At 51.1% G+C, this 22,350-nt stretch overlaps 2 protein-coding genes and 1 long non-coding RNA gene across 3 annotated transcripts; 2 read left to right on the top strand and 1 right to left on the bottom strand.

The window, feature by feature from the left end:
• Positions 1–1,718: 1,718 nt before the first annotated feature.
• Positions 1,719–4,810, bottom strand: ARF5 (ADP ribosylation factor 5). The gene is made up of 6 exons (XM_004608289.2): positions 4,579–4,810; positions 3,968–4,048; positions 3,543–3,652; positions 2,923–2,994; positions 2,334–2,459; positions 1,719–2,147 (listed from the first exon to the last, which is right to left on the bottom strand). Exons 1-6 carry the CDS (start codon positions 4,643–4,645, stop codon positions 2,061–2,063), a joined length of 543 nt encoding a protein of 180 aa, XP_004608346.1. The 5' UTR covers positions 4,646–4,810; the 3' UTR covers positions 1,719–2,060.
• On the top strand, positions 4,057–5,703 carry LOC129404816 (uncharacterized). Its single transcript, XR_008630143.1, has 3 exons — positions 4,057–4,460; positions 4,967–5,160; positions 5,468–5,703. It is a non-coding gene; the product is annotated as an uncharacterized LOC129404816 (long non-coding RNA).
• A 7,517-nt stretch (positions 5,704–13,220) lies between these two features.
• On the top strand, positions 13,221–18,619 carry GCC1 (GRIP and coiled-coil domain containing 1). The gene is made up of 2 exons (XM_004608290.2): positions 13,221–14,672; positions 15,830–18,619. Exons 1-2 carry the CDS (start codon positions 13,641–13,643, stop codon positions 17,123–17,125), a joined length of 2,328 nt encoding a protein of 775 aa, XP_004608347.1. The 5' UTR covers positions 13,221–13,640; the 3' UTR covers positions 17,126–18,619.
• Positions 18,620–22,350: the final 3,731 nt, after the last annotated feature.

Below are 22,350 nucleotides of genomic sequence, written 5' to 3'. Positions count from 1 at the left end.
AAGGATCCCTTTCCTCCTGTTCACCAGGAAGACAGCCTCAAGAGCCAGCCCGGAGCAGTCTAAGAGGGGCTGGCGGAGGCCACCTTCTTCATGGGCCCCCAATATCACATGGCCAGGCTTCCTTAGAGGTCAGTCCTGGCTCTCTGTTGGCTGGTGGCTTCCGGCAAGTCCTTTCTGCAAAGCTCCCTGGCAAAATCAGCTGGAAGCTGGTACAATTGGTGGAGGGGATGCATAAGGGGCAAAGGAAGGAAAACTGAGCGAGAATGGCATCCAAAGGAAATGAGCAGAGGCCCCGCTTGGAGCCCACCCTTGGTTCCAGCCCCAGGCTCACCTGCTCCCCTCACAGGAACAGTTATTCCCAAAGCCCCACCTATGTTGTTTTTTTTTTTTTTTTGCTTTTTGGGTCACATCTGGTGATGCACAGGGGTTACTTCTGGCTGTACACTCAGGAATTACTCCTGGTGGTGCTCAGGGGACCATATGGGATGCTGGGAATCGAACCCGGGTCGGCTGCATGCAAGGCAAATGCCCTACCCGCTGTACTATTGCTCCAGCCCCACCTATGTTTAATAAAAATGGCTCCTATATATTGGCTCACATATATGATTTGTGCCAGAATCATCTAGATAATTTTTTATTTGGGAGCCATGCCTGCCAATGTTTGGGAGCATGCAGAGCTAGGGATGGAAACTGGGCCTTTGGCATAAAAAGACTGCAGGGCACCAACCCCTGGGTAATTCACTGTTGGGGTGGAGGTGTGTGTGGGGTGGGGGTAAGGCTTGGGCTTTCCTCTAACTCTGCTGGCTCTGTGCTGGCTGGGGTGGAATTAGCTCCAATTAGCTCCTGGTGTGCTCAGGTAAGCACAGGTAAGCATCTTAACACCTGTACTGTCTCTCCAGCCCCTCTCCTGGGGAACTGAGAGCGGTGTTTATATTCCTGGTCTTAGGTCAGTCTTGATGAACTGCGTTTTGGGGAAATAAAGCCTCAGATCCTTTTTCTATCATTATTTTTTGGTTTGGAGGCCACACCTGGCTTTCCTTGGGCTTACTCCTGGCTCTGTACTTGGGGATCACTCCTAGCAGGGCTCAGAAATTCATAGGAGGTGCTGGGGATCGAATTCATCTTGGTTGCTTGCAAGGCAAGTGTCTTAAGCTCTGTACTCTCCAGCTCAGGAAACTTGTTTTAGATGCCTGTCTCCTCTTCTCTACCAGTTTTTGTTTGGGGGAGGGGTGCACACCTGGCTGTGCTCAGGCTTATTCCTGGCTCTCAGGGATCATTCCTAGTGGGCGTAGAGGACCATGTGGTTTTGGGGCCCAAGCCTGCCTTGACCTGCAGGTCAATGCCCTACTCACTGCATGCAATCTCCAGCGCACCCCCAACCCAGCCCCAATTTCAATGTACAAAACGAATCACTAACCCCCCTGTGAAACAGCCAGAAGATACATAGGAGAATGAGGTGCTCTGCAGACCAGGAAGAAGGATCCTGTCACTCTCAAGCCCTTGGAATTGAAGAAGAAATGCAATTTCCCCACGGAGACCCTAAGGCACTTCCAGCCTCAGAGCATGGAAGAAGCTGCGCTAGATCCAGGCCGCCCCGGTGAGGGCGCGTGAGGGGAGTGAGCAGACGGCCCGGCCGTCCCTGCTGCTCTCAGCTCACCCGAGACTCATCTCTTTGCAGCCCCGTTCTCCCACTCTGAGCTTCCAGAACACACGGCGTATACAAACCACAGCAAATTTATTACTCAATATCCAGTGCCACGTCATAGCACCACCCGGAGCCCTCCCTGGCCCTCCCTGCCTGGCCCCAGAGGTACACCTGAAATGGGAAAACAAACAAACAAAAAAACCAAAATCAAGCCAACCCGGATCCCTGCTCTTCCTCTGGAAGAAGGGGCCTTGGCCCGGGAGCCCCCTTTCCGTGGGTCCTGCTGGGCAGGAGAGGGGACCCCTTTGTGTCCAGAGAGTGAGGCTCCAGGCTCCAACGACAGAGAACATGCAGGCAGGGGCAGGCGCAGAGGCCGCATCTGTGGGGACGAGTCCAGGACTGCACATCCGGGAGCTTAGCGCTTCGACAGCTCATGGGACAGCCAGTCCAGTCCGTCGTACAGGCCTGTGCCTTGGGTGGCACAGGTGGCCTGCACGTACCACTGTGGGGAGCGAGAGAGAGAGAGAGAGAGAGAGAGAGAGAGAGAGAGAGAGAGAGAGAGAGAGAGAGAGGGAAAGAGAGAGATCAGTCGCCAGGAATTAGAGGAGTGAAGGGGGGGCTTGACTCTTGGCTCCCCACCTGTGACTCCCATGGCGGGGGGGTGGGGGGGTGGGGGGAAGCGGCTCACCGTGCGGCTACGCAAGTGCTGGAGCCCCAGTTTGTCCGTCAGCTCGCTCACAGGCATGGCATTGGGCATGTCCTGTTTGTTGGCAAACACCAGCAGCACCGCGTCCCGCAGCTCGTCCTCCTGAAGCTGAGAGAGGAAGGGGGTGTCATCTGGGGGTCCTGGGGGTCCCCAGGACTCCCTCTAGATCTTAGAGCTACTTGGGGGAAGGGGGGACGGAGTCACTACACTGGCCAGGGCCCGCCCCTGTGGCGCGGCCTCTGCGCGGGCACAAGGCAGTGTCCAGGGTTCACGTCCAGAAGGGGAGCTTTTCTAGTCAAGAGCGTCTGTCCCAGTCAAACGACGTCACTTCCGACATGAAAACCTGGGAAGGCAAGATGGTCTCTCCACCACGTGGGATCCTTCCCTCCCTGCTAAGAACTCAAGGGCGAGTCCCTCCTCCACTTTCTACTTGGTCCAAGGTCAGAAAAAGGCGCGGACAACGTCTTGTCTGTCGGCAGGGAGCAAACAAGGTCCCCAGACTGGCGGGGCTCTGGGCCAGCTCCGACCTTCACCCTGGTGCCACCTCTCCTCGCCCACCCCTGGGACTCACCATCTTCTGGAGCTCATCGGCAGACTCCTGGACCCGCTCCCGGTCGTTACTGTCCACCACGAAGATGAGGCCCTGGCAAGAAAGAGGCACAATGATATCTGGGACCTGCCCTGCCCGGCCCCTCTGCTAACCTACTCTGGCCCTCTGCACCCTACCTACCCCAAACCTGCACCTATGCTACCCTGCCCGACTGCCTATCTGCTCCTCTGACCCTTTCCTATCCCTACACTGCCCTGCCCTACCCCATTACTACTTGACTCGGCCTTGCCCTTATCCTACTATACCTGCCCCTACCCTACCCTACTCTACCCCGCCCTTACCGTACTTGACCTTGCTCCTCTCCTACTCTACCCTGCCTCTACCCTTACCTATATCTAACGCTACCCCTCACCTATGCTACCCCTCCTCTTCCCCTACCCTGCACCTACCCTATTCTGCTCCTGCCCTCTTGAATTGTGTCTAAACTCTTCTCAGCAGCTGGTGTCCTGGGGAACCATTAGCATCCGAGCAACTCAAAGATGGTCAGATATAGGCGAGGGTCAAAGTATTGGGGGTGGGGGGTGGAGGGGGCCAGGTAGGGTAGAGAGCTTCACCCGTTTTCCCAACTCGAGCCCCCTCACCTGGGTGTTCTGGAAGTAATGCCGCCACAGGGGGCGGATCTTGTCCTGGCCGCCCACATCCCACACGGTGAAGCAGATGTTCCTGTACTCCACCGTCTCCACATTGAAGCCTGCGGAGAAGCCGAGAACTCGGAAAAGTCCTCCCGGGGAAGGACTGAGACCACCGCCCAGCTGCTGGAAGGTTGAGCGGGGCCCTCATGGGGCGGGGCTCGGTCCCCTGCACCCCGCCTCCCGTGGGCACTGAGAGATAGGGTGACCCACTTCTCAAGTAGCTGTATCAGGTGTCAGGGTCGGTCCCCACGGGAGGGGCAGCACGGCAAGGCCACAGGGGAGGCCCACGACAGGCCGCAGTCCCGCTTCCCCACACCTGCCACCCCACCCCCCACCCCGTGGCCCCGGGTCCGGCTGGCACCGTCTAGACTCACCTATGGTGGGAATGGTGGTGACAATCTCCCCTAACTTCAGTTTGTACAGGATTGTGGTCTTGCCGGCTGCATCCAAGCCAACTGCAAGGAGGGAAGAGGGGCAGAGGGATGGAGACGCGAGCGAGGGAGCCCCCTAGAGACCGGGGACCGGGGGAGGCCGGGGGCGGGGAACCCGGGCGTCTCCAGGTGCGCGCACCAGCTCCGGGGCCTGGAGTGCTCGGGGCGGTGGGCACCGGCTCCCGCCCCGCCACGGCGCGGGCGAGGCCGGGGGCTCAGAGGCCGAGCGGGAGGGCCGCGTTCCTCGGAAAAGTCGTCTCCAAGGGCAGAATCCTCCCTCCCTCCCGGGCCGGCTGGGGCGGCCAGAGCGTGTCACCCCACCCAGGCCCGCAGCTCCCGCTCTCAGGCCCGGCCCGGGGGAGGCGCTGCAGCCCGGCACCTGCCCGAGAGCCCGGGGGCCCGGGTGCAGGTGGAGCGGTGGGGCGAGGATTCGGAGGTGGGTGACTCGCTGTGTGCGGCGGGGGGAGAAACCGGGCTGGAGGGGCGCGGGGGCGGGAGGGCTGCGCCGGCCGCCGGCGCTCCAGTGCCGGCCGCGCGCGCTCGATCTGCCTCACCCATGAGGATCCGCATCTGCTTCTTCCCGAAGATCCGCGAAAAGAGCGCGGACACGGTGAGGCCCATGGCGGGGCCCGGGGACAGGGGCACGAGGGCACGGACGCCGGGTGCGGGCAGGGACCGGCCGCCGTGGGGGGATGGGGTGCAGCAGCAGCAGCAGCAGCAGGAGGAGGAGGCGCAGCCGCCGCCGCCTCCGCGCGTCCCGGCCCGCCCGACGTCACCGAGGTCCCGCCCCCTCCAGGCCCCGCCCACGATATCACGCCCCCCGGAGGCTCCGCCCCAGCCCCTCCCTGGCTCCGCCCCTAGGACCGCCCCCGGCTCCTGCTGCTTGAGAGAAACTCGGGGCTTAACCTTGGTCCTCTCTGTATTTCTGGCGGCTTCCAACAGGCAAAGGGGTCTAGTTCTCCCCGCTTCTCGCGCACCTGTCAGATCTGCGGCTTCTGAAAAAAGCTTTCAATAGGCATCGATCTTCGGTAGCGGACTGCCAGACTTTGGGCTGTAGTCTGTAAACTCCAGGCTCCCCTTCAGCGCGTGGGAACTGGCAACATCCACTTGTTATGCACTGTGCGGAAGGGAAGCAGGTGTCTTACTCCTTTCTCATCGCCCGGTCCTTCCCCACCCTCTTCGATGTCTGGAAGGGTGGGGGGAGAAAATGCCCGAGAACCTGATAATAGATTCCCTAAAACGGCTTTTTTTTTTTTTTTTTTTTTGCGGGGAGGGGAGGGAATTGGGGGAAATCACACCTACTGATGCTCAGGGGTTACTTTTGACCCTGCACTCAGGAATTACCTTTTTTCAGTGCTCAAGGCATCATCTGGGATGCCGGGGATAGATCTTAGGTCGGCTACAAGCAAGGCAAATGCCCTATCCTCTGTACTGTCTCTGCAGCCCCTGAAACAGAGCTTCTTGGTGTCTGACTAGCAGAACCCCAAGCTCTTCAAAGCCTGGTGAGGGCGCCTACTTCCGCATGCTGGAGAAGTCTGCCTTCATGTCCCTGGCCCTGGGAACCATGCCTTTCAGATGATACTGGTAGCCTTTCCGGAGCGTCTTGTCAATTCTGGTTTCTCAGTTGGTTCCTAGAACCCACTGTTTATGGACTGGACATGATGAGGTGAACTGGAAAATTAAAGAAACTTTATTCCCTCAACAAATATTTATTGTGTCCATTTGTGTAATTATGTCAATCCAGATTCAAATCACAGATCTATTGTTCTTTTTTTGGGGGGAAGGTGATGCTTTAAAAACTTGTTCTTGGGGCTGGAGCGATAGCACAGCGGGTAGGGCGTTTGCCTTGCACGCGGTCAACCCGGGTTTAATTCCCAGCATCCCATATGGTCCCCTGAGCACCGCCAGGAGTAATTCCTGAGTGCAAAACCAGGCGTTACCCCTGTGCATCACCGGGTGTGACCCAAAAAAAGCAATATATATATATATATATATATATATATATATATATTGTACAACTGTCATTTTCTCATCCAAAAACGGAGCTTAGAGGATTCAGGGGTCAGAGATAGCACAAAGGGCTGGATGTATGCTCTGAATGCTGGAGAGTCTGGTTTTATCTCAGGCACTGTGTTGTCCCCTGAGCACAAGGGGTGGTTCCAAAACCAAACAACCAAAAGATGAGTATGTGTCCTGACTATCTCATAAGTTTATGAAGATAAAAATGACATGACATCACATCTAAGTGTGTTGTTTGTGCAGTAACACATTAGAATATTTTGTATAATGCAGTTGAAGACTATTTGAGCCAAGAAAGCAGGTCTGAGCAGACCTCTAGGGCTCAGATTCCCAATGTCTATAAGGAGACTTCAAGCAGTAGAAGTGAGCTGATGCAGGATTGTGATTTTCTGTTGCATTTGCATTCTGAAGAAGACTTTTACAAGCTTAATGAGTACGTTTAAAAGAATCTAATACAGTAACACAAGAAATGGGGACCAAATCAGGTCATTTCTATGACTTTGATTCTTTATTACTAGTCTCCTCCTTTCTGTACCTGCCCTATTTCACTATTCATCTTGTTACCGTGACTAATATAGGGGTATTCTCCCTTAGTCTCTTTGCCTTGTCATGCAAGTGCTGGTTTTGGGGGGTGGGGTGGAGGTATATACCTGGTGGTGCTCAAGGCTTACTCTTGGCTTTCTGCTTAGTGGTCACTCCTGGAGGGCTTGGGGGACCATATGGGTGCCGGGGATTAAATCCAGTCAGCTGCACACAAGGCAAGCACCCTACCTGCTGTGCTGTACTATCTCTCTGGTCCCTCTACCCTGTCATTGTCATTGACATTGTCATCCCGTTGTTCATTGATTTGCTCAAGCGGGCACCAATAACATCTCCATTTTGAGACTTGTTGTTACTGTTTTTGGCATATGGAATACGCCATGGGTAGCTTGCCAGGCTCTGCCATGCAGGTGAGGTACTCTCAGTAGCTTGCCAGGCTCTCTGAGAGGGGCGGAGGAATTGAACTCAGGTCGGCCACATGCAAGGCAAACGCCCTACCCACCGTGCTATCGCTCCAGCACTCTCATAAAAATTTAATGCCATTCTTTTTTGGGGGCCGTGGGGTGGTGGATGAGGGTATTGGGGCCACACCCAATGGTTCTCAGCAATTATTTCTGGCTCTGTGCTCAGAAGTGACCCCTGACAGTACTTGAATCCAAATGTGGTGCCCAGGGTTTGTGCCAGGGTCATGTCCATTATGGGTCCTGGCAAGTGCCTTTACTTCCTATACTATCTCTGCAGCCCCAATAATAACATTTTTGAGATAAGATCCTTTATAGTGTATCCTTATCAACCAAGATAAAATCTAAATGCCTTAATTTTGGTCCCCATCTTTTGGGTCAATCCTATCTATTGACTCCTTCACATACCCAACATCAAGTGTTTTTCAAATGCCAGGTAGAGCAGGCATAAGAAGGCTGAGGATCCGCTGGTTTACTGTTTGTTGTGGTTTTTAACTGTGGGTCTATGAACTGGCTCTCAGAGTTCTAGTTGTCAGGTGGAAAGACTTGAAAACCATTGCCCTATTGCTTTGAGATCTTTAAAAAAAATGCACATTGATTAACATTAGTTTACACAACTGTTTATGATATAGGGGTACAATTTCTCACCTCTTCAAAGTATATGTTACTATACCATAACCAAAACCAAAACCAAGACCCCTCCACCACCATTCTCTGTACCCCCCCACCTCCCAGCTTCATCCTCTTGCCTACTTTCCTTAGTTACCACAGATTTATGGACTGAACACAGGAGTTTCTTTTCATTCTATTAGTCTCTTGCTACTAATGAGTCTCTTACTTTCTTAATCAATGTTTGTAATTCTTTCTACCCCACATTTGAATAAGACCATCTAACATTTATTTCTCCTTCTGATTTATTTCAGTTAACATGACCCCTCTGGTTTCATTTACATTGTGGTAAAATGAAAAATTTCATGTTTTTTTTCCCAGCTGGGTAATATGTCATTATGGATATATACCACATTTATCTTATTATTTCACATTTTTCTTTACGCATTCATTTGCATTTGAGTATTTTGGATGTTGTTTTCACGTCTTGGCTATAGTAAATGATGCTGCAATGAATATATATTTGCATGTATCTTTTGAGTTAGGGTTTTTGAGGAGTTTTTGTTTGTTTGTTGTTTTTCTTTGGATAAATGTCCAGAAGTGAAATTTCTGGATCACACAGGCCAATTTTTAACATTTGAGAGTTTTCCACAAAGTCTGGACAAATTTATGTACACACCAATGGGAATAAGGGCCCTTATTTCACAATATCCTCAACAATTCTTCATGTTTCTGGTCTTTTTATTGTAAGCCATTCTCATAGGTGTGAGTTGGTATTTCACTGTCCTTAAGAATTAAATTTCTCTGCTAATATGTGATAATGAGCATTTCTCCTGTGCCTACTGTTCATGGAATGCCTTTTTTGAATGAAGTTTTTACTTTGAAGTTATTCAGTTTTTCTCTTCATTTTTTGATGATATTGTTTGTTTTCATATTGGATTTTATGAGTTCCTTGTTTATCTATATGTCTTGGATATTAGCCCCTTGCAAGATGCATGGTTTACAGATATTTTCTCCTACTAAGTAGGATTTTTTTCATTCAGTGATAATTCATTTTTGCTCTGCAAGAAGCTTTTAATTTGACATGATCTCAGTAATTTATTTTTGCTTTTGCTTCCCTTTTCATTATATTGAGTCCCTGAATACATTTCAGAAACCATTATCACAGAGTGTTTTGCCTATGTTTTTTTTCATTGTATTTTATGGCTTTCAGTGTAACATCCAAGTTTTTATTTTAATTAAAGAATATTTTTTCTGCACTTATATATTTATCGCAGCACTGTTTACAATAGCCAGAATCTGGAAAAAACCCAAGTGCCCTAGAACAGATGACTGGTTGAAGAAACTTTGGTACATCTATATAATGGAATACTATGCAGCTGTTAGAAAAAAAGAGGTCATGAATTTTGCATATAAGTGGATCGGCATGGAAAGTATCAAGCTAAGTGAAATGAGTCAGAAAAAGAGAGACAGACATAGAAAGATTGCACTCATCTGTGGAATATAGAATAACAGAGTAGGAGACTAACACCCAAGAATAGTAGAAATAAGTAACAGGAGGTTGACTCCATGGTTTGGAGCTGGCCTCACGTTCTGGGGAGAGGGCAACTCAGAAAAGAGATCACCAAGTATAATGCGGTCAGAGGCCATGCGGGGGAAGGGTGATGCGGGCTGAATGTGGGCTAGAGACTGAACACAGTGGCCACTCAATACCTTTATGGCAAATCACAACACCTAGTTAGAGAGAGAGAGAACAGAAGGGAATACCCTGCCACAGTGGCAGGGTGGGGTGGGGGGAGATGGGATTGGGGAGGGTAGGAGGGATGCTGGGTTTACTGGTGGTGGAGAATGGGCACTGGTGAAGGGATGGGTTCTCGAACTTTGTATGAGGGAAACATGAGCACAAAAATGTATAAATCTGTAACTGTAACCTCACAGTAATTCACTAATTAAAAATAAATAAATTAAAATTAAAAAAAGAATATTTTTGAACCTCTGTCTAATGCCAGGCACAAAAGTCAGATCAAAGTGGATTAAAGACCTCAATATCAGACATGAATCTATAAAGGTACATAGAAGAAAATGTAGGCAGAACTTTCCATGACATTGAAGCTAAAAGCTTTTTTAAGAATGAAACAGCACTGACCATGCAAGTGGAAGCAAACATAAACAAATGGGACTACATTAAACTAAGAAGCTTCTGCACTTCAAAAGAAACAGTGACCAAAATACAGAAAGCCCACAGAATGGGAAAGAATATTTACCCAATACCCATATGATAAGGGATTAATACCCAGGATATACAAGACACTAGTAGAATTGTATAAGGAAAAAACCTCCAACCCTATCAAAAAATGGGGAGAAGAAATGAACAGGGGGTTCCTCAAAAAAAAATACAAATGGCCAAAAGGCACATAAAAAAATGCTCCACATCGCTAGTCATCAGGGAGATGCAAATCAAAACAACAATGAGATATCATCTCACATCACAGAGACTGGCACGCATTCAAAAGAACAAAAGCAACCAGTGCTGGTGTGGATGTGGGGGAAAAGGGATGCTCTTTCACTGTTGGTGGGAATGCCGACTGGTCCAGCCTTTCTGGAAAACAATATGGACAGTCCTTCAAAAACTAGAAATTAAGCTTCCATATGACCCCACAATATCACTTCTGGGAATATATCCTGAGGATGCAAAAAAGCACAGTCAAAATGACATCTGTACCTATATGTTCATTGCAGCACTGTTCACAATAGCCAAAATCTGGAAACAACCCAAGTACCCTAGAACAGATGACTGGTTAAAGAAACTTTGGCACATCTACACAATGGAATACTATGCAGCTGTTAGGAGAGATGAAGTCATGAAATTTGCTTATAAATGGATAGACATGGAGAGTATCATGCTAAGTGAAATGAGTCAGAAAGAGAGAGACAGACATAGAAGGACTGCACTCATTTGTGGAGTATAGAGTAACCATCACATGAGGCTGACACCCAAGGACAGTAGATACAATGGCCAGGAGGATTGCCCCAAAACTGGAAGACTGCTTTATGAGCAGAGGGGAGAAGGCAGAAGGAATAGAGAAGGAATCACTAAGAAAATGATGGCTGGAGGAATCAGTCGGGATGGAAGATGCGTGCTGAAAGTAGATAATGGACCAAAGATGATACCCTCTCAGTGTCTGTGTTGCAAGCCATAATGCCCTAAAGTAGAAAGAGATTATGGGGAATGTTGTCTGCCATGGAGGCAGGGGGAGGGTGGGAAATGGGGGTATACTGGGGATATTGGGGGCAGGGATGTACACTACTGGAGGGATGGGTGTTTGACCATTGTGTGATTGTAACCCAAACAGGAAAGCTTGTAACTATCTCACAGTGATTCAATTTTAAAAAAAAAAAGAATATTTTTGCAGTGCTAGGAATCCAACATAGGGCATGTGGTCTACCAGTGTGCTGTACCCATGATCCATACCACTCAAGTCTCATCCATTTTAAATTTTTGTGCATAGTAAGTGATCTCTTTCATTCTTTTGCATGTCACAATCTGATTTTCTCAACACTATTTACTAAAGACTTTCCTTCCTTCATTTTTTGCCCTTAGCTCCTTTAGTACAAATAATCTGTCCTTGTGTGTGGCAGTTTAATTCTGGGTTTGAGATGGTTCTATTTGGGGGGAGGGGAGTGGGGACACCTTATGGTTCTCAGGGATTACTTCTGGCTCTGTACTCAGTTATTACTCCTGTGCTTGGTGCTTGGTGGACCATTTGAGATGCCAGGAATTAAACCCAGGTTTGCCCACTGTGAGGCAAATGCCCTACTCACTACACTATCACTCCAGACCATGAGAAGATTCTTTTGTTGGGGGGAATGGGGAAGTCTCCCAAGCAATACTCAGGAACTCCAGGGGCCCCTCCCAGTATTCTTGATTAATCAGGCCTGAAGTTGCATGCCATGTTGGAGGATGTGGGGTTGCTGGGAACTACCTGGGTCTTCCTGAAAGTACTGGGGGCCTCCAGGGCTGTACCCGTGGTTCTCAGGGCTCATGTGGGCCTGGGATCCACTACCATTACCTTACCCTCTATCCTATCTTTCCACTTGAGATGACTCTTTTTTTCCCCTTTCAATTATTATTTTCAAAAAATTTTTAAGGTGAGAGTGATAGAGTGGATAGGGCACTTGCCTTGTACATGGCTGACCGGGGTTTGATCCTTGGCACCACATATGGTCCCCCAGTCCTGCCAGGAGTGATTGCTTGGAGTAAGCCTTGAGCACTGCAGATGTGACCCCAAACAAAACCAAAGTTTTATTTTAAGTACTGTGATTTCCATTAGTTTTCTTGATATCACAGCAGGTAGGGCGTTTGCTTTGCACTGCAGCCAACCCGGGTTAGATTCCTTCCTCCCTCTCAGAGAGCCCAGCAAGCTATGGAGAGTGTCCCGCCCACATGGCAGAGCCTGGCAAGCTACTCATGGCGTATTGGATATACCAAAAACAGTAACAAGTCTCACAATAGAGATGTTACTGGTGCCCTCTCGAGCAAATCCATGAGCAACGGGATGACAGTGATGACTGTGATTTCCAATACCATTAATGATAGGGTTTCCATTCACAAAATGTTCCGGCACCACACCCTCCCCCAGATTGTTTACTTCCCTCCATCACTGTCCCTCCATCAATAATCAAGATGATTCTTAGTATTCCCCAGATGAGCAGGCTCTCTTATGTTCCCAGAGTCGTTGCAATTTTTTTCTCTCCCTAGAATGCTTGTTTCTGGCATCTCTAGATGAATACTCACCACACATTCTTCAATACTCCAGTGAAGTATTTTCACTGGAAACCGCCTCAGGTTTCCCTCTGTCTAATTTCCATACTGTTTTGTATATACTTCTCTGCACTGGCATAGTAGCAAGACTAATGTTTGCAAGTCTGGTTTCTCACTCGCTGGCAGCTACTTGAAGGCAGGACCTTGACTCTTCATAGTAACACCTGGAACTCGGTAAGTGGAGGATTGAACTTGTTTAAACAGGATTCCTAAAGGTACTTAAGCATGTTACTTGGGCTCTGAATTCCTCATGTTTCCACATCTGTAGAACAGTCTGAAAAATAACCACTGGGCAGAACTGTTGTAAAGACTACAGGAAAAACGCTTGTGAAGCTCCTGGAACATTAGCTGGCACCTAGGATGGACGTCATGGCTATAGACTGTCCTCTACATCTAGCTGCTGGGTCATCTCAGCACAATTCAGGAAGAGTCCTTATCACTATTTTATAAAGATTGGCTATCAAACACTAGAAAAGGCTGGAAGTCCTTGGTGGGGGAGGGGGGAAGGGGAGGGTCTAAGCCAGACTCTTAACTGTTGTTTTAAACACCAGATAGTGGAGCCACTTGGCTCACCCATGTGTTTGGGACGGATCCAGGGCGACACCGCCCCCTGTCGCTCGAGACAGCTGCCTGAGAGCTGGCTCAGGCTCCCCCACCAAACCCCTACCCTTCCCGGGTCCACGCCTCCGCTCGCTCCTCCCAGCTTCCCGGGAGAGGAGTCGCCCCACCCACCCCACGCCCGCGGGGGCGGAGTCGCTGGCGGCGTGTGACGTCACTTCCCGCGGACCCGGAAGCGCCGTTCTTGCTCGGCAGTTGTAGTTTGCCGTCGGGATGGGGCCGAGCCGGGGCTGTTGCAGCATGGGTGAACGAGAAGCGCGGGGCGGCCGGTGAGGCCGGGCGGGCGGAACCCCAGCCGCTTGCGCCTCCCGGGCGGCGGCGTCTCACTCCTGGCCCCCGGGGTAGGACCCGCGTCCGCCCCCTCCCGGCGCCCGGCACCCGCCTGGCGCCGCAGCTGGCCGGCCCGCCGCACATCCGGTCACCGGCCGCCGGGGCCCCGCGGCCGTGCGGCGGGCAGGTCAGCTTCTCTCGGCCAGTCGCGTTTCCAGCCCCCGCTCCCGGGTGGCCCCGGCCCCGATGTGGAGTATCCCGCCCTGAAGCGCGCCCCATGGAGAAGTTTGGGATGAATTTCGGGGGCGGCCCCAGCAAGAAGGAGCTGCTGGAGACCATCGAGACCCAGAAGAAGCAGCTCGTCCAGTACCAGGCGCGTCTCAAGGACGTGGTCCGCGCCTACAAAAGCCTCCTGAAGGAGAAGGAGGCGCTGGAGGCCAGCGTCAAGGTGCTGTCGGTCTCCCACGAGGCCGATTTGGGCCTCGCAGGCGGCCCGACGCCAGGCCTGCCCTTCCCCGACTCGGTGGACGACCGGTGTTCCACTCACAGCGAGGACAGCACGGGCACCGCCACCAGCCTGGAGACGGCGGCCAGTCTCACCAGCATCAAGGGTGAGTGTGGGGTAGAAGAGGACAGAGTGGCCCGCGGCCCAGCGCCTCCCAAGTCCGAAGAGGCCAGCGGGTCGGAGAGTGGCGTTAGCAGTAGCAGTGGGGATGGGCCGCCGGGGGGCGGGGACGTGGACAAACGGCTGCAGCAGCTGAAGACCCAGTTGGCCACTCTGACCAGCTCTTTGGCCACCGTCACCCAGGAGAAGTCCCGCATGGAGGCTTCTTACCTGGCTGACAAGAAGAAGATGAAGCAGGACTTGGAGGATGCCGGGAGAAAGGCGGAGGAGGAGCGGGGCCGCCTGGAGGGAGAATTGAAGGGTCTGCAGGAGCAGATTGCAGAAACCAAAGCCCGGCTTATCACTCAACAGCACGATCGGGCCCAGGAGCAGAGCGACCATGCCGTGATGCTGCGGGAGCTCCAGAAACTGCTGCAGGAGGAGAGGACCCAGCGGCAGGACTTGGAGCTGAGGCTGGAGGAGACCCGAGAGGCCCTGGCGGGGCGGGCCTATGCGGCTGAGCAGATGCAGGGGTTTGAACTGCAGACCAAGCAGCTGAACCGCGAGGTCGAGGAGCTGAGAGGTGAGCTGCAGGCGCTGCAGGAGGAGAAGAACCGGCCAGACCCCCGGCTCCAGGAGCTTCAGGAAGAGGCCGCCTGCCTCAAGAGTCATTTCCAGGCCCAGTTGCAGCAGGAAATCAGGAAGGTAAATGTCTGGATCGCTTTAAGATGTTTATCCTGTGAACCTGAAGTGGCATGATACATTCAGGCTGTTTGTTTGTTTGGTTTTTGTTTCTCCATAGGTAGGAACAAAGCCGTGTCTAATGCACTTCCAAAAGTTCCACTTGTGAGTGTTGAGGAGTCCCTTGTGGTGTTGACTGTGTCTGCGTGGCAGTGTGCTTCAACAGGAGGAGCTTCTGAGTGTAGGCGGGTCAGACTCAGACAGTTCTTGTGCCTGATCTTTGGCACTGCCTGTGCTCTAGGTAGCAGCCTACAGTTGTGACAGTTGTGCCTAGTAACACATAGACCTAGAGAGAAATATCTATCTGCACGAGGGCGGGCTTGACTACCAAACACAGGGTTACTGAAAATGGGCAAAGGGAATGTTTTCAGAAGACATAATCTCTTGTCATTGTTTTCAAACAAGACTTGCTGTGTCTTCTATAATAGTGTGCTCATTATTTTATTGTCCCTTCTTCCCGAGAGATCCAAGACAGTTTTGAATGCCCAGGAATATTTTTAGTGGTGCTGGAGGCTAGGGCCGGAGAGAGGGCTAAGTGGATTGGACCACATGCTCTGCATGTAGGAGGCCTGGGTTCAGTCCCTGGCACCGTATGATCCTTTGAATTTTGATCATATGACTCCAAACTACATCTCCCCTGCCCCAAAGGCAAAGGATTTCTTGATAGGATTAGGAAATGCAGAAGATTGGGGTAATATTTAGTCTGCCCCCACCCCGTCTCCCCAGCCTGCCTAGTTCTGGACCATTCCCAGTGGTGCTCAGAAATCACTCCTGGTGCTGCTTGGGGACCGTACATGGTGCCAGGGATTGAACCCAGCTTGCCTGCGTGAAAGACAAGCCCTCACTCACTGAGCTGTCTCTCCAGCCCCTGGTAGCGTTTCTTGATACGTGAGCAGGTATTTGGAAGTCCTGAGGCAGAACACTGGGAGGTAAACAAAAGAAATTAATACTGCTTGGGACAATGGTGTGTCTGGGAATAGACCCAAGCAGGAACTTTTGTGCTGCCTGAATAAACAGAAAAAATCCCCAGTGATGCTTCTTCCCGGCCATTCCACTCTTGGACTCCCTTGCGCCCTTTCTTGCTGTCTGGATGCTTTTCTGTGTGTTCCTGTGTTTTGCAGACCGCCCTCGTCGAGGATCAGCTCCGCCGGCAGTCTCAGGTGGAAGAGCAGAGGGTGGCGGCTCTGGAGAACCAGATCTCCGAGGTGTCGGAACTGCTGGGCACCTATGAGAAAACCAAGCAGAAGGACCAGCTGACCATCCAGAAGCTGAAGGAACGCATCCTGCAGTTGGACCTGGAGAACAAGACGCTGGCTCTCGCCGCCTCGAGCCGGTCCCCGCTGGACAGCCACAGCGAGGAGTCCAATCTGGATGTGAACGTCCTGAAGGATAAGATGGAGAAGCTGAAGAGGCTGCTGCAGGTCGCCGCCCGGAAGAGCCAGGTGACCCTGGACGTGGAGAAGCTCTGCGACCTGGAGATCATGCCCAGCTCGGAGGCGGCTGACGGGGAGAAGGCCACGGCCCTCTACTACCAGCAGGAGCTGAAACAGCTGAAGGAGGAGTTCGAGAGGTACAAGCTGAGGGCCCAGGTGGTCCTCAAGAACAAGACCACCAAAGACGGGAACCTGGCCAAGGAGCTGGAGGACACCCAGGAGCAGCTGGCGGAGCTGAAGGAGAAGTACATCTCCCTGCGGCTGTCGTGTGAGGAGCTGGAGCGCCAGCAGCGGCAGGCGGCTGAGGACCGGAAGCAGGAGCAGGCCCGGCTGCAGCAGCTGCACCGGCAGGAGCTGGAGCGGAGCCAGCTGGACTTCAGGGAGCGCACGCTGCAGCTGGAGGAGGAGCTGCACAAGCAGCGGGACCGCGCCCTGGCCGTGCTGGCCGAGAAGGACCTGGAGCTGGAGCAGCTGCGCGCCGTGGCCCTGTCCTCAGGCCTGGCTGGCCGCCGGAGCCCGGTGGGGAGCGGGGCGGTCGGGGACCCAGCCGAGGCCGCTTCCCCGGATGGCTTGACCCAGGCGCTGCAGCTGGCGGCTGCCAACGAGCCCACCTTCTTCCTGTACGCCGAGCAGCTGGCCCGCAAGGAGGTGGAGATCACCTCGCTGCGGAAGCAGAAGCACCGGCTGGAGGTGGAGGCGCGGCAGCTCCACGACCGGCTGCTGGAGGAAGGCGAGCAGCACCGCGAGGAGGTGCGAGCCCTGCAGAGCCACATCGCCAAGAACATCCGGGACCAGAGCCGCGAGGGCGCCAACCTGGAGTACCTCAAAAACATCATTTACCGCTTCCTGACCCTCCCGGACACGCTGGGCCGCCAGCAGACGCTCACCGCCATCCTGACCATCTTGCACTTCAGTCCAGAGGAGAAACAAGTGATCATGCGGCTCCCAGCCGGCGGTAGCTGGTGGCCTTCGGGCAAGAGATGATGCCATTTTTTTCTTAGCCCCTCCCGAAATTTCGCTGTGCCTCTTCTCGGGGAAGGGATGGGTTCGGCTTCCTGTCTGCTCCGCCCCTGCCCCTCCCTGGTCTTTGCTCTCTTCACTGTGTGGAACTGGGAGGAGGCGTCAGTGTGGGGAAGGGTTTTTTTTTGCCAAATACCATTAATGCCACTTTCTCCTCAGGCCCAGAAATGCTGAAAGTTTGGGACCAGCCTCTCTGGGTCAGAGGCACTTGGTGAAGGGCAGAGAGGAGGGTAAAGAAGGCAGGAAGCAGTGAGACTCTTCTTTTCCTTAGACTCTTATTCTCCTAGTGCCAAGCTGGGAATATTGGTGACTCCAAAGGGAGTTCGGTTCATTTCTAGACGTGCACATTGACTGGCTCTTTATTCCATTTCAGCACATCACAGTCTAGTCCATGACTGCCCCGATTCTCTGGGGATGAAAATCCAGGCTGGTTGATGGGCTGGGCAGGCTGAAGTCATGGCCGGTGTCCCACTGGTTTGCAGTTACAGGGGTTAGGAACAGAGTTGTCCTGGGAAAGGAGAGATTGGGGGCTCCTGGGAAAGGGGCCTTGACTTAATCTGGGCAGAGCATTCCTGTGGTTGTCTGAGCGGGTCCTGGGTATCAGCCACCTTAGAGGGTTCACCCCAAGCACCTGCTTGGGCCCAGGATAGGATTGTACTTGATCTTTTGTATTTGTCCCCACCATGACCTGTCTGCTTCAGGTTCCCCTAAGAGTGCAAGTGAATGACGTTGCAATCTTTTCCAAATGATGTTGAACTTCCGTGTAGGAAAAGCTGCTCACACAGAATTCATCTGGATGCTGGCCCTGCTCAGCTTCCGAGCACTCACCCCAAGGTCGGGTCTCCCTTGCCCCCAGTAGTTTTGGCATAGGTAACAGGACAAGGAGGAAGATTTCGCTGCAGAGAATTCTTCCCAAGAAAGTGGTAGAGGGAAGACGTTGGTCTGAGTGGGGGCGGACCCCTGGCCTTCAGGAAAAAGGCTCTACTCCCTGCACCCCAGGTTTGTGTGGGTCATGTCACCAGGGCAGTTTGCCTGCTCCCTTAGGGAGATTTTTTGAGTTTTCACCCAGGATCCCCATCTTCCCACCTTTGTGGGTGACCTTTCTATCCTTCTCAGGGAGGTTTGCTATTCTGCCATCTGGGAAGGAGGGACTCAGACGAGTCAGATTCAGATGGCATTTCCCATTATTTTCTTATCCCTGCCTGCTCTTTCTGGTTGTAGATATCTTCAGCCACGATAGTGCTTTGCCATTAACTGGACTCACAGGGCTCTTTCTGTTATTTTGTCATAGAAATCTGTTTCAGGAGGGTTCAGGGTGCAGGAGATAAGATTAAAGGTTCTGATTGGGAAACTGGGAGACCTAGGCTGTGTTCAGTGAGCAGACTTACTGGAACAGAAGTGCCGTGTTCAAATCATCACATAAACCATGGGATCATTAAATCGAAACAACTTGGCCTATTCGAATGTGCTTCCTTTACTGGTATACGTACATCAGGACACAATGGAGTGTGAATGGAAATGGTGAGTGAAAAGGATGAAAATTGTTCATTGCTATGATATTTTAACTGCCTTCATCTGAAGAGGTGTGTGTGTGTGTGTGTGTGTGTAGGAAGCCACACTGGGAGAAGTTTTCTCATGGGTGCAGAGGAGAGGTTTGACATTTCCATAATTACTGCCCTATTTGAGTGGAGAGCCCCCCAGCAGTCCTGGGGGTGGGGGAACCTCCTTCCAGGAATACTCAATCCAGCTATGTGTGTTGGCCCCACCTTTGGCGGTGGTGGGGTGCAGTAACTTTATACATCAATACCATGAGTGTTAACACCATTGTTTTTTTTTGTTTGTTTGTTTGTTTGTTTGTTTTGCTTTTTGGGTCACACCTGGCAATGCACAGGGGTTACTCCTGGCTAAACACTCAGGAATCACTCCTGGTGGTACTCAGGGGACCATATGTGATCCTGGGAATCGAACCCCGGTCAGCCACGTGCAAGGCAAACGCCCTACCCGCTGTGCTATTGCTCCAGCCCCAACATCATTGTAACCTTGTTACTTAAGCTACAATAAAATTAATTTGAAATAAAAAACAAAAAAAATGTGGTGCTGCGCAGGCCCATGGTGCTGGGAGACACTCGTTTCCCCCAAGCCCCCTGATTGTGATGGGGTACTAAAGGAGACCACATAGTACCAAGGATCAAACTCGAGGCCTCCACCTGCCAGGTATGGACTCCAGCTCTTTGAGCTATCTCTCCAGTCCCCCAAATGTAGAACAGCGGATGCTAGTAGTTATTCCTAAAAGGTTTTTGGCAGACTAGAAAGTTGCATAGGCACATCTGCTTCGGTTTTTGAGGATATACCAAACAGGCAAAGAAGCCATTTTTTCTTTTTTGGATTTTGTGCCACATCCAGTGATCCTCAGGGGTTACTCCTGGTTCTGTGCTCAGGAATTAGTCCTGATAGTGCTCAGCGGACTGTATAGGATGCTGGCGGATTGAATCCCGGTCGGTGCATGCAAGGCAAGCACCGTACCGGTTGTGTTCTTGCTCTGGCCTCAGGAATTTGTTTCTTGTAATGTTCAGTATCAGGGTATCCATGAGTCTGTGGCTGTTCAAGTGAAACTAAAACAGTTCTTCTTGCCTGTGAGGACAGTTCAGAGCCTAGGAGTAATATGCAGACAGGCCTAAATTCAAAATTTTTTCTTTCCCTTTCCCTGAACCTCAAGTTTTCCAGCTTGTTTAAGACTTAAGAAAGGGAAGGGAGGGAGGAAGAATTGAAATCAGAAACAGAAAAATCCATCTTCTTCAGGCCCTGTCCCAGGATGTGGCGTGTCAATCAGGTGATGAGACTGAACCTTCATTTAACTGTGGACTCACATCAGAGGAAGGTGGTCTGATGAAGAAACGGAGAAAATGACAAGCAGGTTGACAAGGGATTTCTGCTTTCGTTTGATCCCTTCTACTATACCAAATAAGACCTGAGGAATAAATATGTTGTTTCTTGTGCCCCGGGTATTGTAAAGTCCTGATGCCCAGAATTCCTGCCTTACTGTGGAGCTGACCCTGCCAGGCTGTTGCCCTTACTGAGTGCAAGCACCGTGTCGAGTCATTGCCTACCCAGTGAACCGGGTCCCCCTCACAGGTGATATAACTTACGGGTGAGCCAACATGCCATGGGAGCTTACCAAGAGGCCTGAACCACTTCTGATTTAGCCTCGGGAGCCGGCTCTGCTCCTTTCTGAAGTTGGGAGGGTCGCACTCCTGCACTCGTGTCTGTAGAGGGAGGAAAGAAAGGCCCATCTCTGGGCTAACGTGGGCTGTTGGAAATGGAGAGGAAAGTCTGGCTACAACATGTTCCCAAAATTAACACTGGACAGCTGAACAGGCGGCATTGTTTGTCGGGGAAAAATCCTAAAGCAGCTCTTCCCTCAGCTTCTAGATAATTTAGTTTTTAGACTTGGATTATTCTAACAAAGGGATTTGTTTGAGCTCTTGCTGCCATGTGGTCCAATTTAACCTGGAAGGGTGGGGGCGGGGTAGGCACTGGAGAAATTGCTCCAGGAATTTGAAATACAACAGCTCCCCCCTGCCTGCACTTTCAGTTACCTGAGGTCAGCCATTGTCCCAGAATACAAGCTCGGACTGGAGAGAAAGTGCAAGGTTTAAGGCACTTGCCTTGCACCCAGCTGACCCCATTTCAGTCTTTGGCTCCGTAGATGGTCCCTTCAGAACCTCTGGGACTAATCCCTCAATACAGAGCCAGGAGTGCACAGAAGCCAGCAACAAAATTCCAAATATTAGGCACAATAAGTTAATTTTGGGACCGATCATGTTCATGTGATTTTTATTGCAATAAATTGTTTTGTTCTGTCTTATAAATCGTTTGTGAGACATACAGTTACAAGGTTGTTCATGATTGGGTTTCAGTCATACATTCACCAGTGTACATTTCCCACCACCAGGGTCTCCAGTTTTTTTCTCATCACCCTTCCCCCAAGCCGCATCCTGCCTCCAAGACAAGCACTTTTCTTTCTCTCACTCTCTTCTGGACATTCTGGTTGGCAATACTGAGAGGTTATCATATATATCCATTCCTCTCAGCACTCAGTTCTTACTAGAGTGATCTTTTCCATCGTATTCCAATTTAAATCATTGTTAATCTCTTGTAGTGCCTTAATTAGAAATAAAAGTTGATCATAGGCATGTCAGAATAGGGAAAGCATAGTATATGTAGAATTTGGTAGTGCCTGTAATTTGAAGCATCTACTGGAGACTTTAGAAAGGAAGCCCTCAGGATAATGTGTTGCTGTAGAACATGAAGGAATGGCCGCTTCACGCAGTTTTCAATCACTTGTGCCCTTCCTCTTCACAAGTGTCCCTGTGACCTCATACTAACAACTTGAGGCAGTGTGCTAGATTCCATGGCTATGGAAAGAAGCAGCATTTTAAAATTTGTTTTGTGTTAGGGGCCACAGCCTGCCATGCTTAGGACTCACTCCTGGCTCTGCACTCAAGAATCACTCCTGATGGAGCTCAGGGGACTATATGGGATGCCGGGGATCGAACCTAGGTTGGAAGTGTGCAAGGCATACACATTACACATTATACTATCTCTCCAGCCCCAGAAACAGCGTTTTTGACAAAGTAAATTAAACTGTGGAGACATGTGGGCCAGAACCACTCACATCAACAACTCATGGTCATTCAGCCATCAGGATCACTTAAGCCACATCTGGACACTTCAAGGCAAAAGATGGCTTGTAACCTTCCCAAATTGAGGTGATAGACTAAGCCAAGAGACCCAGGGTGCCCCACCAGCAAGTACTCACTAACTCAGCCTGCTTTCTCTGTGTCCCTTTCAGTCCTGTTATATCTCTAATACAGATCATTCCTGCCCCCGAGTTGTTTACATCTTCCTGGGATTAATACTTGTTGATCCAAACTGCCCTATCAGGGGGGCTCTGGACAACTGAGCCAACTGAGAGGTTGGACCGGGGACGGGGTGGGAGGCGAAGGGGGAGGTGCACGGAGGGATGGAGGTTTCTTCCAGTCTTTGATTATGAGCAATGATCCAACCTTCATCAATGATGATCTGATGTATGGTGGGAAAGTGCATCCACACAGCAGGAACACATGGGTTGAAGAATCTGCCAGTGCAAGTGCAGTGTAGGCTTGTTATTAAGGGAGGCTAAAATGTAT

This window comes from Sorex araneus, chromosome 1, assembly GCF_027595985.1.
Source record: "Sorex araneus isolate mSorAra2 chromosome 1, mSorAra2.pri, whole genome shotgun sequence".
In the NCBI taxonomy this organism is placed as follows: Eukaryota; Metazoa; Chordata; class Mammalia; order Eulipotyphla; family Soricidae; genus Sorex; species Sorex araneus.
Note: the sequence above shows the minus strand (reverse complement) of the source record. Positions and strands in the feature narration are given on the sequence as shown.